Source organism: Alosa alosa, chromosome 4 (genome assembly GCF_017589495.1).
Source record: "Alosa alosa isolate M-15738 ecotype Scorff River chromosome 4, AALO_Geno_1.1, whole genome shotgun sequence".
Classification (NCBI taxonomy): domain Eukaryota; kingdom Metazoa; phylum Chordata; class Actinopteri; order Clupeiformes; family Clupeidae; genus Alosa; species Alosa alosa.
This window is the reverse complement of record NC_063192.1, coordinates 12,493,301-12,511,725: the sequence shown is the minus strand read 5'-3', so window position 1 is coordinate 12,511,725 and position 18,425 is coordinate 12,493,301. Positions and strand designations below refer to the sequence as shown.

At 40.4% G+C, this 18,425-nt stretch overlaps 1 protein-coding gene across 1 annotated transcript in view; it reads right to left on the bottom strand.

Moving 5' to 3' along the window:
• Window positions 1–18,425, bottom strand: part of LOC125293603 (metabotropic glutamate receptor 4-like) — a 132,643-nt gene that overhangs the window by 63,797 nt on the left and 50,421 nt on the right. The window contains 1 exon segment of the mRNA XM_048241597.1: window positions 4,567–4,783. Within this exon segment, the coding sequence (XP_048097554.1) occupies window positions 4,567–4,783 (217 nt within the window).

Below are 18,425 nucleotides of genomic sequence, written 5' to 3'. Positions count from 1 at the left end.
CTCTCTTACTCTCTCTACCTCTCTTTCACTCGCTCTCCATTCATCTCTTAGCCTACTATTACTCTGGGTCTCTCTCTCTCTTTCTCTCTCTCTTTCTTCCACCATTCTGTATCCTTGCACCACATATCATCTTTGTTTTTGGCTTGCTTGTTCACATTGTGTAAATGTCAACAACAAAAATGTGTAATTTTTACACATCCAAGGTACGACACTGGAGTAAATATTTACACCCGCTGTTGACTTTTTCCGTGGCATTAACAAACATTAAGTCTCATCACATCTAATCAATATTCAACTTCTTGCTACATTAAGCAATGTGCTAGACCCTTATGCTAAGTTCTGTTTTCTTTCTCCCCCCTCTGCTCTATCTCCTAATGACGGAGCGAAACAGCTCCAGACCCACTAGCGGGGTTTCTGGAGGGAGGAACAAAACCAGCTGCTCATCTGAGCTCAAACCTTGGGAGGTCAAGACCCAAGCTTGCCTGGAGGTCATCTTCCAGACCCAGGGATTGCGATCCACATCAGCTGGAGGGAGACTGTGGTCTGTGGCTGGCCTGAGTGCAGTGACCTCTGTGTGCTCGACATGCTTTCCTTTCTCTGCATCTAGTTCTGATTTCCTTCAGCAAACACATATGGTTTAAGAGAACCAATAATCTTAGAATCTGACTGAAAACCCAATATTTTTTTAAACCAACCTGCACAACATGCACCCTTTCTTTTAGACCTGAACACACACAGCAATCATGCAAAATCCCACCAAAGGTGCTCATATAAAGTCACTGATTCAGTACATTCATACAAAATCATGCATAGCATATATTACAGTTTTTCTCGATTGCTTTGACCAGTTCAAAGAAACTGGGATCCACTTGTTCTTCATGAACACCTTCTTCGCACAGCAGAAGTCATCTCTTGTGAATGTGTTCACACGGTTTCATTGGGTTCACACATTTCTCACACCCTTTTGCAAAACAGTTAACACAGATGTCATTCAAAGATCCCAAACTATTTGTTTCCCTGTGCTAAACAAAAGGTACACATATTTTCACAGGTGGTAGAGATTCCTTGCATAAGGCTGAATTCTCTGATACACCTGTGTGAAACTCCTTTGCACAATTCTTCAATCAGCAATCATTATCCATAAGAGATGCCATGTCTGTTCAGCCTTGCTATTTGCAAGTATGGATCTAAGAGAAAGTACTGTATTGCCTATAATTGGTGAAGAAAACAGTACAAATGGTGTTTACTGTAGGTCTATTTCGGTGAAAAATGACACGTTGGAGTTCAATGAAATTTGTCTTGTCTAGGTTTATTCAGTACATTTTGTCTTTTCACAGTTTTTTTCTGATACCAGAAAAAAAGAAAGAAATAGAACAGACATAGCAAAAATGCTCATTTTGAGAACTATATTTTGCATTTTGTTGTCCAGTGTATAATGATTGATTGAAATCACACAGTGATTTGACGACAGGATGTGTTGTTTGAAGGCAACATTTGCTTTTGCTGCATGTTTTAAGTGTTTTGAGAGAGTAACTGCCTTTTGCAAGTGCTTTTGTTCAGACATGGGTGTTAACTGTTTTGAAAACTTGAGTTGACGCAAGCATTAAAGCGATCAAGAAAAACTGTAAGAAAAAATAACCATAAAGCAGTTTAGTTTGCATACCATTTGTTCTTGTAAGAACAAAGGAATAAGACAGCACTTTCACTCAATTTTCCTGCCCAAACCAATAAAGATTACGGTGCAAGTTTCATTTCCACTCATTTCGACTTGTAATGAGTTCGGAGCACATCTTCTAATTGCTTCTGATTGAGCTATCATGGGCACATACCCTCTGAGAACAAAGTAATTTACATAACCAGACCTCCCAATGCCAACCGTCACCTCTTCACGCTATTGTACTGCAAGGCTTTTTCTTTGGACGGCCACCATCAAAAGATATCCACTTGCTGATTGCCAGTCAGTTATACAGTATGTTCAGTGTGAAAGATATGGAAGGACAGACTGACAAATTTGCCATGGCAGATGCCATGCAGATGGGGCAAATAGGACGGACACATTTGCTGTCTGTCTGTGTTATGATTAGGGACATGCAACAGCCGGAGTCCCAAGGGCCCATGCTCTTACTTACACACCAATGTGACAGCAATTGGCAGTTAAAGTGTTCAGCACTTCAAATTGCGTCAAACTTCGTAAACTTTGAACCTTATTACTACATTATAAGATATTGGTCCATGTCTTGAGATACTGAAAATGTCAGTTGCAACACCCCCTATGGATTTAACTTCATGAAATTTGTCGTGCATCTGACGAATGTGGTTGTGATGTCATGAACTCCATGGTTAATTTATTTATGGTTCATTGGTATTTACTCTGAATACATTTACTTGCCTTCAAGGTTGGATTTTTCCTCATTGTTTTCATTGTGAGACTTAAACAAAATCACTAAAATATGTGTTTTACTTTTTACTCAACTTTACCAAGAGCACCAATACATATGGAGGGTGCAGATGCACTACATTGGTAAGTTCTAAAAGAACAGCTCTACGGCATGCACCATTTATTTAAGTCCCCTTAAATTCTAGGGAACTGAACAATGTCCTTTAAAAGGTAAGTGCTACACTGTCAAGACGAAATTAAGAGGCTTACCTCTCACACAAAACAATATACCGGTACTTTTCTGTTAAATCTGAAACTAAATGGGTTTTCCACATAGTGGGTGAAAAAACTAAGAGAGTTGGGATATAAGAAATGTTTAGAACATTGGCTTCCTTCATTAAAACCCCCATCCATAAACACAAATAAGTGATTCAGCAACGACCTATTCCGCTCATCAACATATTCAGTCTGTATTGGTTTTACATTATCCACCCGCACCTATGCGCTCTGGTTGCCAAACAGTCATCAATAAAGACCAAAATTGGGGAATGGGGAGAAGGTGATAAATGGCCAGCTAGGGTCTGCCAAAAAATAAAATCATACCAAATCTCATCAGCTCGGCTGTGGGGCTCCAACACAAGTGCGTTCCAAGCAATAAAACTCTCACCGTCTCAGTACGTGAGCACACTATATACAAGCTTTCCTTCCAGAAGGTGTTTGGGTCCTAGTTTTCATTTAAGTTGCTGCAGCTGGAGAAGAGGCATCTCTGCCAGTTTGAAGAGCTGTGTGGGCTAGATTTGCACTACAGCTAGGATGTGGTCACTTTTTGGTGTTACATGTAACATAAATGAGCTTTTGTCTGTTTATTTTTCTGTCTGTTCCTGTCTGTGAATTTTCTGTTGCCTGAGGCAGGTGCACTAGTCTTCAGCCAGGCAGCTTACATCAGAAAATGCTCAGATCAGAAACATGCTTTTATTTCACACTTTTTACCATGAATGCGTCATCATCCAGCACTGGATATCAAGTTGGTGAGTTTGTTTGTTGTTGCTCTGCATGACGTGTGAGTAATGCATGTCACTGTTAATGTTATGAATTCAGGGAGTTTCAGGGCAAATCAGGGCCGACGCAGGTCGCTTATGTAAACAAATCTGAACTGCCAGGGCTGAAATGTTGGATGGGCCTTGAGCCTTGTGATCTAAATACAACCATGAACCAGTACACTTTCTGCCTTTTTACATGCATAATACAAACATATGTTCTACTGTTCATTTTTGCAAACTTGCTACTTAAGGCACTGAATCGAGTTGTATACTCTTGGTCTACACTGAACATTTACATAGAGCTATTTAATAAGAGAGACACACTAGATCGGTGAGGACTCTCACCTGATCCCAACTGACAATACGTGTGCCTTTTAGTCTCTTTTAGTTCATATTGTTAGACTGAGAGCCTCTTTCTCTTGCCAGTTCACTTCATTTTCAACATTTCGGCATTTCAGAACATTTCGGCATTTCAAACTCTAGGCTCTAAATGGAGACATAATATGAAATCAAATTACCATAGTGGACCTTAGGGAAAGGATATCTGCGCTGAAGCGTATGGATCAGACAAGAGCTCTCAGGGGCCACCAGCATATTGCCACTGAGTGCACCTGTGCTGCTCACTACCTCAATCAATCAGGAGTGCTCGGCCAGAGCTCCTCCATTCCAGATCAGAAGGTTAAGGGGTTCTCGCAATCTGTGAGCATCTAGTGCTCTTTCGTTACTCTTTCATAGGACTAACATAACCTTGTCATATCCTTGTCATAACACTAACCACAGCCTTATTATAAATCTGTGATGGCAGATGCTCTGTCCTCTTATTGGTCATCATGATGATAGCCAGTGATGTGATAGCGATGTGAAGCTCTCAAACCAGCTTATGTCCGATACAAGTTAAACCATCATATCAGAATATAGCCATGACAAATAATGATGCTATGAAAATGCTACATCCCTGGACACCGACTACCATTACTCCACTTACGGAGGCATGTAGTATCTGTCAGGATATTATTATGTAAGTCGATGATGCATATATGTAAAATGTTACTGAGTTTACGATGCTCTTGAAATATCTTCAAATCTGATTCAGAGATTGCCGATGAAGAACATGTGGTGAAGAACATGCAGAGAACATGTAGGACTCACCGTCCTCTCTTGACTTCTGTATGAAGGCGTCCACCCCGCTTTCACCATAGCTGCCCTCCGAGGCCACGGTGGACACATAGTTCCAGCGCATGAACTTGACGATGTCCACCATGGCCTGTGCCTGATAGGTGTCCGGGGGCACCACGCGCGAGAAGTAGTCGTAGCGAGTGTTGTCGCTCAGCTCCGGAGCTGTGGAGGCATAGCTCACTTGGGGAATCTGCAATAAAAAACAAGACAAGGGTGAGAATGAGTGAGAGTGACATGTAAGATGGCTAACGGGAGCGATTCATTTTGATTCAGAGCTCCTGAGGTTCGTCCGACAGTGAGGTCTTGTTTTACTAGAAACATCAAGAGCTTTGGCTCTCTGTAGGCAAACATACCCCACCCCACCCCCAACCCTCTTATGTTTTCTGTTTCTGAAGCAGTGCAATCTACTGAATAAGATGATAAGTGAATTATTAAAACACAGCTAAAAAAATGCTACAAAATTCACACTTTTATCCATGCTGAGTGCAGAAAATAAGGCAGACAAAAAAATAAGACAGAAAAAAAATCAAAGGGAACTTGCAGTTGTGAAATGTGGAAGCATATAATAAATTCAACACTGTCCACTTACGAAAGCACTTATTTCCTCTCATAATTGTTAGCTTTGTATTCATTTGTATTCATATGAAAAGCAATCTTCAGAACTTCAGCATAATATTCTTCATCACATTTATGGCCATTTCCAAACGTTTCCCTCTCTCTCTTCTGAGCAAATATAATCTGACAGCATGTTTGAGCCTGCCATGTTATTGGTCTCACCTTGAATATATGTGGAGACAGACGCGCTCCAGAGAGAGGCTATTTTCAATGTTTGTATTTTAGAATTATTTTAGTATTTTATAAAGTATTTTCACACTGAGTTTATGTGTAGTTGTTATCAATTCAGACAGCATTAAATTAGATTTAAGTATTATGCCCCGCAGCGAGCCTGTGCATATTAAACATCATTATAATGGCTGTTTTTATTTGCCTTTGTTAAAGAACATCACTCCATAATTCAGATCCATTCTTACATATTATTTTTTAAACAACTGATACAATCTTTTACGGTTAGGCCAACCATGTGAAAACAATGAGGCTTTGTCATCTCCCTGTAAATATAATTAAAAAGTTTTGATTTGTTGTTTTCAGTTATGAAGGGGAAAATCTGTTTTTAGTGAAAAAATAACGAGCCTAAACAAATATTTTTAAGCAACCGTTCTCTAAGCTAGATAAAGCCATTAAACACAGTGTCTCAGAATTTAATATCTCCTCAAACCAGAACATGACTGCTTCATTAATGTGCCATTTCCTCACTTAGTAATGAACAACCAACTGGCTAGCAATTTATATACATATTATTATTATAAATATAACCAGTCATTTAATCCTCCATACTGCACACAATGACCACATAATTGCTATATGTTTCCTGTGTCCATTCATTAGAATCTCTTCTTGAATGACCCAGAGGTTGTGGAGACTGAATGTGGGAATTTGCCTGCACTCCGTGGCAGTGTGTGTGGGGCTGTGGGCTGTGTGTTGGATCCCCTGCGGAGAGTGTCTCCTCCCCCACCATCTCCGACTACGTGCGGCTTTGATGTTTGCCCCCGCGGTGCTCAGAGGAGAGATGGGCCGGAGCCCAGCACCCACAGAATTTACCGCCACCACCACTACCACTGCCTGCTCCTCTCTCCTCCATCTCTCTCTCTGTTCTCCTCCATCTCTCTTTCTCTGTTCTCCTCTCTCTGTCTCACTCTCTCAGCTTTCCTCTCTCTGTCCATCTTCCTTTCCATGTTCCTGTCCATCTTCTCTCTCTCTCTCTCATTTCTTTCTGTCTTTCTTCTTTCTCTTTCCCTCATGTACACTCTCTAACTTCTCTCTTATTCATTCTCTCTCTATCTCTTTCTCTCTTGCTCTGTCTTGACTGCCGCCCCTCTACTTTGCTTGCATGTGTGGGTATAATTATGCAAATGTGCAGCCCTACTAATTTGCAGCAGGGGCCACTATATAAGCCTCAGCATTAGCTGCATGTTAATGGCACTCTCCTGCTTAATGGCAGATCCCAGAAAACGTCAGGTTGGCGATTGGCGCCTTTTTGTGTCCTTTTTGAAAAGCATGAAGAAATGGCTGTAACTGCAACACCCTCTTTGTTGTCTGTATGTTTAACATATGTTTAACATTGCCACCTGTTGCTTACTGATGTCACACATTGCCATTTGTACGTGGCAAGGTACTATATAGAAAAAAAACTAAAAGATAGCATGTCCATTTATGTGCATTGATGTTAGATATAGATATTACTACACCAAAAATACAAAACCACATTTTACTGTTTTTCTCCTGTTTATTTGCCTGTGAATACTGTGCAGCTATCATCATCAGCTGCAGGTGAATAATGAATTCATATCTGCCGCAGTTTTTGTTTACACTGAAAAATAGACTTCCTTCAGAGATCTGAAGATGTGTATAGGGGTCTCTTTGTTTGATTGGGCTGCTTTGAAGTTAAGGGGAGCGGCTTTGTTTGTCTGTGGCTTCTTAGCTCAAGACAATTAATGTGCTGCTTATTGCCATTAAAGCTCAACAAACAATGTCTTGTTTCAGACATGCAGGGGGAAACCACTTCTGAAGATCTGGATATTCCCCCTCCTGAACACTTGCCAAAGCGTACCACCTTCCCCTTTTAACTACTTTAAACACAAAAAAAATCCCTTTGACATGCCACATATTCTATTCCGTTTTCCTTCGACTTTGATTCATTGTTGTTGATTTTTTTTTATGTAGAGCATGTCTCATTTTTAAATATCTGTCATTTTGAGTCTGCTTTACACCTTCTCTCCTTTTCTATCTATTCCTCTCTTTCTCTCCCTCTCCGATTCTGGCTCTACCTCTCTTAAGAGTGAGGCACTGTCAATGTCTATCCTTTTTGGTGCCACACAGACTATGATCAATCAGCCTCTCTTCCCAGGGGGGCTTGTCTAAACACAGCTTTCACATGGTACGGGATCACCCGCTGCTAGCTAGCACGCACGCACAGTCGCACACACAGACACACACATACACACCCACGCAAACGCTTGGCTGTACCTGCAACCCTGTCCCCCTCTCCTGACACCTCGCCGTTCTACTCTGTGGCCCAGAGGACAGTTGATGCCCAGACATAGCAGTGCTGCCACTGAGTCGATTACTGTGAATGGCATCTCTACTGTTTTTGCTCAGAAGAAAAGGGTAACCAAAAAAGAAATGTTCAGAAGAAAGTGTGGCCTATCTCGCCAAGTGTGCCTGTGCTGCACGGTCAAAGGGAGAGGCGTGCTGGGTAGGTCTCCACCAGAGACTCTGGTCTTTGTGATGTGCATTGCAGAGGTTGTGCTTCTGCCTAGCACACATCTTTACCTCCAGGCACAGAAAAGAAATCGGAATACTCATGATGCACAGTTAAAAAAAAGCCTGTTCTCTTCTCCCCCACTCTGTTTTTGATCTGGATGAGACAGCTGATGAGAGGGGAGAAAAAAATATTCTCAACTTGAAGATGTGGCAGCCAACAGTTCTGGACGTTTATAAGGGATTTAAAAATAAGGGATAAAAAAAAATTATAAGGGATAAAAAAAAAATGCTAAAATATCAAACTCGTGGTTAGAGGAGCATGAAAAAGGAGACAAGACATTTTTCATTCTACAGACCCCCATCCCTGACAGACAGACACATACATACACACACATCCACACACACACACACACTCACACACATCACAGTCCAACATCATTATCCCCACAGTATTTCAGCACCCATTCAATTTAAAAGAGCCAGGCAGACAAGCTTATCTAAGATTTCTGTTTGTGAGATCTGCCCTCTGGGGACAGCGATAGTGCTGAACTGTGGTGTTCGCCGTAATGGTACACTTTTTTTCCGCTCTGACAGGGGAGTCGGGAGCTCACCCTCCCCCAGACCAGGAAGAGCCAGTAAGAGGCAGCCAGCAGCACAGAAAAGCCCAGGCTTTCGGCACGGCTAGATAAGACCCTGGGTTGATCCCATGTTTACTGAAAGCTGAAAAGGTGTTGGGGGGAGGCAGGTGAAGGAAATATGTTCCAGTCATATCTGTGGACCTCGCTGGCCATATCTCACATCTTACAATGTCAACAGCTTGCATCTAACCACTGCGGATTTTTTAATCCACCATGACTGTGGTATTGAATGCACATGCTGCCTTAGTCACCAAATCAAATTGCTCGGTAACACAATAATTTATTAATTTATTTACATGTATGTAAGTATGCACGTGTATGTATGTATGTATGTATGTATGTATGTATGTATGTATGTATGTATGTATGTATGTATGTCCATAATGTATTATGTGTGTGTTTTGTGTATGATTACATATGAATGAATGTTTGTTTGTTTATATGCATCCCCCTTATTTGTCCGGTTGTTTACTTTCCATGACATTTTATCCTGGAAAAGGGATGAGATAAAGATGAATGGAAATGAAGACAGTGTCCCATATTCAAAGGCTTCAGTTGAAACCCTTTAAATGATCCATCCCTTCCCAGCCCATCTATTTGGATTTAAATAGGTTTGGGAGATATGCTTAATTACTGCTATGGAATTTATTGCAGACTTCTGATGCATTTCTAATGTTCAAATCATTTGCTTTAAATAACTGTGGCTTTTTAAAAATTCAATAAGTTCATTTGGCATAACATCAATGCAGAATTAATGATGCTCATTAGAAGTGTTACCAAAATACTATACATCTGTTGTGTATTCTGGCGACAAACTCTTGGCTGAGAGAAAGAAATAGAGAGAGATGATTTGAATTAAAATTTATTTGTAGGCCTAGTTTTTATTACAATACATTTTAGGCGAGGAGAGAATAGAAGTGAGTGTATTTATGAAGTGAGATGACTGAGCATTAGTGTGTTGGATCATGTGTTTGAAGTGCCCCCTTTCAAAGTGATTAGTCTGGCTGTTTACTTGTTGAATTAAATGCACCGACATCGCTCCTATTTTCCCTCATTTACGGCATACAAAACAATGAAATCTGCGGCAAAACATTTAGCATAATTAGCGTCTTTTATGAATCACACACTGGAAACCAGTTTCATATTACCCCCACATAAGCTCCGTTAAAAAATCCAGAGACCAGAGTCAGAGCCCTCCTGCTGCCATAGCAACCATAGGCATTATTATCGCATTGTGTGATGTTTCTATACAGCTCAGCTTCCCAAACACCCCAGCTCATCCACTCTTCTACAGGTACATGAGGGAGACTGTGGCTGGACACCGGTGGTGACCTTGTGTGGACACACAGAGAACAACTTGTTTGAAAAAATGCACTAGAACCCCAATACATATACAGACACTGCTGTTTGATGAAACAGCATGAAAGAAAAGGACACACGGTCATTAGAGTGAAAAGGCATGCCACTGGGGTCTGAATGACCATGTCCAAGGTCTACCTTCCTCCATGATTTTTTGTGGTAAAATGGCCCTTTCTTTGCCTCAAGCCTTGTACCTGCAGCCCAAAGACAGCAGTAGGGATATCCTTTACCAACCAGACATTCACTCAGCTCATATTGTGAGACATGATATCTATTTTAGTTGATAACTGTTTTTGCATATTGCAAAAGTTTGGCAACATGCAATTCTAGAAATGCTATCACCATCGAGGTCCCTGCATCATGTACTGTAACCCCCAAACACACACAAATACACACACAGCTAAGAATAAATATATTCAGAATCACTTTTGTGCTGAATGTACTGTAACACCCACCAACATAATAACTTCCCACCAATGTAATAAACCACCACCAACATAATATAAATCGGCACAAAATCAGCACGTTTTATACGTAATAATCCTGTCAGTGTAATAATTTCCCACCAACGTAATAACTGTTGCCTACTGCCAATGTAATAACCCAATTTCCCACCAACGTTTGGTGGGAAGGTTAAAAAATTATTACATTTACTTCCTACCAATGTAATAAATCACTGATTTAGTGATATTATATCTGTTTTTTTGAAGGGAATGGAGGGTTGGCTATGGCCTCTGGATTTCTTGCCAAGTTACAGGAACATGAAAAAGAACCAATTTTGACCTCATGCTACGTTGTGATTGTTAGAAGACGGAATGCTGAGATGGTTGGAGAATGTGGGAGTCCGCAAAAGGGCTTTGAATGGCAGGCATTGAAAAGAAGTTGCTGTAGTGGTCTTTGACTTGTATTATTATGACAAACAAAGTGGCGGTCATATAGGTTTAGTCAGATTTTTTTTTCCTTCAATGAATTTCTGTCAACGATTTCCGGGACACCTTGATTCGTTGCCCACCCGCTGCACTGGGCCCCCCAAAAGGAGGTAGGCCGGACACAGTTTTCTGTGAATATCTCGAGAATTTCTCCAGTGTAACTTGCTCTATTCCAGACCTAATGCAAAACATAAAAACATTTCTACATATATAGCAGTCACATACCCTGAAAATGAACGTTATTAGTTTTACAGTTGAATTGAAAACTCATCACAGTCACATCGACTGGGCTGGCATATGCACTATGTGAGTTTCTTTTTTTACCAGTGTTATTAAAGGTGTGAAAGCAGTAAGAAAAAATATACCGGTACCCTTTGGTTTCGTGTGGACGTAGCCTAAATGTCTAAGTTGATTTTGTTGTTGGATGTGAACATATACAATGACTAAGATAAAAAAAAAAACTTGTGAAAAGGATGTGGTCATGAGGATATAGCATAGCCTACAGCTGGAAACAGTGGCTGTGGACATGTAGCCAAAACAAGAGCCTATGATGTTAAAGGAGTGGGAGCAATAACTTCTAACACAGTAAGCTAATATGTTCGTGCAGCACGATCACATGAAAATCAACACAATTAACCCAATTATCCTACGGATCATAATACTATGCAATAGCCTAGCTGACCGGGCTACAGTTTAGCCTACTGCCACAGGTCTGCACGGTCCAAATGTAAAACCAAACAGAAGTCACAGCATGCTCGCTGAAAACACGGTTGTGCAACTATCTGTTTAAAAACATGTCTTTATCATTACACAACTTTTCCAGCATTTTGCTGCCCTTGTCCCAAATTTGTTGAGATGTGTTTCTGGCTTCAAATTCAAAATGTGCTAATACTTATCATAAAATAGTAACATTTCTCTCCTTCAACAAATGATATGTTGTCTTTGAACTATTCTCAATTAAATGTAGTGTTGATATGAGTTGTATACAACCTGAATTCCAAAAAAGTTGGGACGCTTTGTAAAATGTGAATAAAAAAGAAGGTATTACGTTGGTGGGTGTTACAATATACACAGACCTACTTATAGAGAAAATAGGGCTTTCAGATTAATATGTCTTCCAGGACCCACTCTCTCTGTGTTTGGCCATTACATTACATGCTACATCCTTAATACATATCAAATTCCTCCTGCAAGTAGTGTTTCACAGGCTGATGAATTCCTAAGCAATGCTACCTGGTACAGTTGGTATGTAAATTGATCTGTTCACTGCTCCTGCTGTTGACCGGATCATGAGAGTGGGCAGCAGTCCTCACAGCAAATTGAAAAGATGTTCCCTATCGTAATAGCCCAGAGCAAAGGAAAAACATATTTGCATCGTATGATAACACCTCTTTTCCCAGAAGTCATGGGTGTGAAAGCACTTAGCCAATGTGTCATGATTGATAAAGATCAGCGCTTCTCTAGCAGAGAGGCATGTCAGAGCTGTGCTTTGACCTAATGTAGATAAGGGACTGTCATATACAGTATGCTATTGTATACAGAAAAGCAAAAGCATCTTAAGTGGTGTTCATGAGTAAATCATTTTAATAGGTCCATATTCTGCTGCTCGGTCTGGTATAAAAAGACAATCTCGCTCCCTTAAGATTTGCTGCTTTTACTTCTCTTCTCTTCTCTTCTCTTCTCATCTCTTTCCCTCTCTTCACAGGGCCAGTTTAAAAGAAAAGTTTTGGGGGGAGCAGTGTACCGTGAGTATCCCTGAGGACGGGTCCCACTGGTCCAATTCAGCGTAGAACGAGAGTGCTGGCTCCCCTCATCTCCTGCATCAGTTTAATCCAGCACCAGACATCATGACCCACCCCCCCATCCTTTCTTCCTCTGTCCTTCCCTCCCTCCTTTCATCCCTCTCTCTCTACCACCTCCACAGTCTCCCTTCAGTCTTCCTGAGAGGCCCCACAGGGAATGTAGGGACTCGGTGAGATGAGAGCCTAACAACACACCCAGCAAAGTGGTCAAAAATTCCTGACTAAGGTGGAAGAAGTGCTTTACTTCACTTCACTTTTTTTAGTGTGTTGGATTATTAAAATTTCTATCTTGATAGTTTTTAGTAATAATTTACTGCAGTAGTGTTTTTAATTATTGGTCTAGTTAAGTACTGCTACAATCAAAGGTGCAATTGTCTAACCTCTGATGTATATCACTGAACAGGCTTACAAGTGGTGTTATCATAATCATAAGATTGTTTGGTAATGAGTACTCATGCATCTAAATTGTGTATTATCTTTTTCAGGTTGTGCTGCCGCAGAATGAATAAGACTACCATTTGTCTCAACGTATAGCCTACATCTCTGTACATCACACACATACACTTTTGGTCAATACACACACACACACACACACACACACACACACACACACACACACACACACACACACACACACACACACACACACACACTTGCTTATACAAGAAAATGTGAGGAAAATCATCGAATGACAAATGAATATACTTGTAACTGGGGAATGTCTGGTAATTCATTATCAAAAGAAGTCAAAACACCACTTTGTTGTTGAACGTCAGCTTCCTAAAACTACACACACAGCGAGGATGTAAAGCCTTTCAACATATCAGCCATGGTGTTATATACATCAGCTGAATGGCAACATCAATCTACAGTTCAGTTATGTAGGTTTAATAAACATTAATTGGGGACTGTCTTCTGTGATAAATTCCCTCATCAAGTACTGAAATGCTACGCATGATACATGCAAACACCTGCACAACAAAGGTATTCTTCTGTCACCCCATAATAACAGTTTTAATTAACTAGTCACAGAGATAAGGGAGATGATTCCTCCCTGACAGTATGAAGTTGGCATCACATTGTCCAGTAAAACTGGAAAAGGAAGAACTGCAGAGATAATTTCACTCTTGGGGGATGCAAATTGAATTACAATAGGAGCACTTCAATTAGGCCGATTACAACTTATAATAGCCATACTGCTTAGATAAGATTGTTGGACCAGTTGAGACAGAGAGGGTCACTTTAGATGCTGAGAACTCAATTGAAATTACAATGAATCTTCACAACGTCTTGCCTTGAAACCGATTCCTGAGCCTTCCTACAAGAGCCTCAGACGTCATTCAAATACTTTCCAATTACAATACTCTCTGCCAAGTGGAAACGTATGATTAGATCCGGGGGCCATAATGACCTGCTCGTGACTTAGCCTGCACTAAGGGAGAATAGCGAGAGCTCTTTAGTATTCAGTCCCTCTCTACCTTCCCAATCTCCACACTCACTCTCATGGCAATAGCCATTTTCTACTGCACTGGTTCAAAAAATTGCCGTAGAGGGAATAAGCCCTATTGAAAGAGACGCCTTTTAATGTGAGAGAATTCTTTGCAGCCCTTAGAAAGGAAAATATGTCTTTTACACAATGTAAAGGCGACGCCAGGGTTACAGGTGACATTCATTTAAGGAATTCATATGACGTGCCAAATGTATACATTCAAAGGTATTGTGACAGGGTGGATGGAGGTTCCTGCTGGACATTCTGAGGGATGTTCCTCCCATATCACCTTTTGAGATAAGAACACAAGAGCAAAGCTAACTAAATGATAGGAAGGGCTACTGCAACATACAGTAGGCTACAGCTGTATGACTGAGTGCTGATTGATGTGGTGATTGCACAAGCATGCATAATGTGCGTAAAAAGGACAAAACTGTAAGCCAGTAATCTTTTGTGGTAAGCCACAAAAGACTACTGTCTCTTATTGTCTGTCGATATGTCTTGAGGGAATCTAGTGATTTTCATTTTGATGTGTAATGGTCCTTTATATCACAAGTTCTCTCTGGTATTATATAAAGGCATTGGCATTGATCTGAGTGTTGTGTGAGATCTGAGTTTTGTGTGGGATTTACAGAGTCTCTGAATAAATGCCGTATCCTCCCGATGCCTTCACACCCATTTAATAAAGGGATTGTGGGATTGCTTAAATATCTGTAATTTGCGGTTTTATTGCAGTTCTCCTCCGGTCACACAAGTCTTTATTATCTCTAAGTGACTTTTTCCTGGTCTCACTGATCTTCTAATAGGAGTTTAGAAGCGTACAGACCAAAATATTTGCATGGGATCGATTCCGCTCCAGACAAGATTTTTATATTCCAAACTGTTGCCAGGGTTGCAAGAGCTCAGAGTTGTTACATTAATTATCAACAGGCTTTCTTGTGTTCCCTCTCCTGACTGTAAGCACAAAGCAAATTACCCAAAATAAAAAGTTGAATATATCAGTCTATAAACAGAATATTAAATGCCATATTTGGCCAGTACAGAAAACAAGCTTTTCAAGCATCTGTAATGCAAATGAAGACAAGAAAACTTCATAAACAAACATGGCCTTGGTGAAATTTTATACAAATATGTAGTCTCTCTTTTCCTTAAACAAAAAATGACCGAAATATGACCCAGCTCCAAAGGTGTACATTTATTTCTATTACAATACTTCTAGTGGTCCTATTATGCCATAGGAAACTCATGGTATATGGTATGACGAAGGTATTTGAGGAGCTCAGAAAATGAGCAGAGGTGTAAGCTCTTATAATAGCTGTAATGTTTAAGCCTCCCACAGAACCGGCTAATGATATCAGCTCAGAGGGTTAAAGGGCAAACGACAATTTTACACTTCCAACCATGCACCCTCTCTGAAACTTCCCTTGTCATGACATGATGAGGTGGTGACATCTACTATATGTGTATGGTGTAATGCTTGCACATGGTTTGGGTCTCGGACTGGACTTGCATGTCTGCATGGCCTTCATGAATCCCTATACTGGGCATGTATGGTGTGAGCAGCTTGAGGTGGAGGGTTTTTGTTTTTCATGTGAGAGTACCTGGCCCAAGGCTGTGGCTGGCGAGTGCACAGCTAGGCAGGGTGGTGTTGTGAGCAGGGTGATGGAGAGGACATGTGTGTGAGTCGTGTGCATGTGCCGAGAGGAGAGAAGGTGGGATGCAAAGTGAAAGCTGGCACGAGAGACGGGCCAAGATAAAATATGCTTGAGGCTTGACTGGAAATGAGACAGGACTTATCGCCTCGGCTGGAAGAAGTTCAAGTGTGAATGAATTGTGTATATTTGAAATAGCCTGGACATTAACATGAAATAGTCTGAACATTAATGCTGCCTGTTATCAGGATCTTGACGGATGATGTCATGAATGAAACAATATCAGAGGAGGGAAATTAAGTCTAAAAATGTGCAAATTAGTCAAGCTTAATAATAAAGACTTCTTGAGAGACAGTTCCAATTTTCTATTGTTGCTGTAAGGCAAAGAGGAGAAAAGTGGGCTTTAATAATCTACCTTAATGACCAATTGGACTATTGACTGCAAACTCTTCTCACACTGCATACCAAAAAGTCCAACTTTTGTATTCAAATGGCATCACTTATGACGAGATGTTTATTTCCTCATTTAATCAAGCTATCAGTATTTTCTTAAGCTATCAACATTAAAATCCCATTAACTCCCAATCTTGGTCAAAATTGGGTTTCATCTATTAGAAATCTATGGATGTTTTGTTTATAGCAGCCATCACCAAATGGCGGACCGCGGTCCGAGTCCGGACCGTGACGTGATCCTATCGACCCAGACCATAATAGCCTAATTTAGATTTTCACGTAAGATTTCAAAGCTGCGCTAAATGTTTCGTTGGTTATGATTACAGCATTTACTTCAGGAGCTTCAGGAACCATCATTTCGCTTGCTGCTACTCAGTCAGTGAAATCTGTGAATTCTGATAAAGTCGAGTCAGTGAGTAAAGTAGCCTACTATGGAGAAGAGACTGATAGCCTGAAACGAGCGAGGAGAGGAGGCGGGACGAGAAACAATCAGATGGATATCTAAGTTAACGATAAGTAAGTTATTTTCAAATCATCGATTGCTCAAAGAGGAAAAGCTAGACAGCGAGAACAGAGCTTTATATAACGATACCGGGCAATACCACGCAAAACTGTCACGTCCGCAACGCCAACTAAATATGGATGTGACAGTTTTGCACGGAATTACCCTGGACCTCTTCTATATATTCTGACACAGGCGATTTTAAGCGCCAATTTGAAGCACCTCTACTAGACAAAGCATATATTTTGAGCAAGCATAGGGTAGGCTAGGCCTATTCAACAGTGAACTGAGACCACAGAATATTTTACGATTTAAGAAGGTAATATGATTGATCCACCACAATCTAGTTAAGCCTACATGCATTCACTGCCCAACAACGTATTCCTGGGTTTCCAGGATTTCAGGGTCAACTTAAAAATAGCCAAGGCTACTCAGTTTTTCTCCCCAATTAGGCTACTCTTATCTTGCCTTATTTCTCCTCATTTCGAATGTTGCCTTTTAGGCTACTTATTTTATTTCACATTAAACATTAGGTCTAGGCCTACAATCTTCTATTTCTTGAATTTCCCCTTGGGGGTCAATAAAGTACCTATATATCTATCTATCTATCTATCTATCTATCTATCTACAACTAGGCTCCATCCTAATATTTTACATACATACATATACATAGCCTAAACACGCACGTTAAACATTATGATGCTCAGACCTTTGCTTGAGGAAATTTTCCGGAACTGGACCTAGCTGAAGATTAATTGAATACTCCTGGTTTATAGGCTTGCTGAACTATTCCAATATTGCTAGAATTTCATGATAGCATTTCCCTACTCACTGTGCATCATTAGTTCAATAACCAAAGACGGATGATGGATATCATCAGGACATTTTGCAAGCCTAAGATAAAAAGTTTAAAACTTGTCAACCCCTTTTTAGTGCTGGAGCACATAAACATACTGTAGATAAGTTGATGAGATGAATTTCACTTGTACTGTCTGTAAACTCATCCTCTCACCTGTAAGATAGTAATGTATGTGCACAAACTATTATTACAAGTAAACATATTATTACATAATCTTATCAGATTGTAACTATTCCCATCAATTCTATCTGTGATGTTCCTGCTTATTACCCAGTATTACATAACATAATTATTTAATTAGCATGAAACAAAGGCTATGCTACACTGTATATAAAATGCTACCATATTGATGGCTATCATATTTACAGGGAATATAATGTACATAGTAGTGACTTTAGTCAGGTGTATTAAATCTCAAAGTCAGCTGTTTTTTTTTTCTTTTCAAACTGGCGCCTTACTGCAATAGCTGCTTTCAGACATAGGTGTAAGTCTGCATGTTCTGTGGATATCAAGCGGTTGGGTCGTGTATCAGAACATCATAACCGGCTCTTACACTACTCCCCTCCTAGTATTTCTGACTGGACATTATGTAAATGAGCTTATGTCTAAATGAAGCGAAGAACATGCAGAGATTCTGTTCATGTGAGGGTTCAACCATGTTCCACCTGTTCAACCATGCGGAGATTCTGTTCATGTGTGTCGGTGTCGTTCACATATAATGTCCGCATGTACACATCATATCTGAATCACCCGAAGGGTCGGATATCCGTTTGACAAAGATCCGCATATACTGCGGAGGACATGTTTGAAAGCAGCTATTGTCAAAAG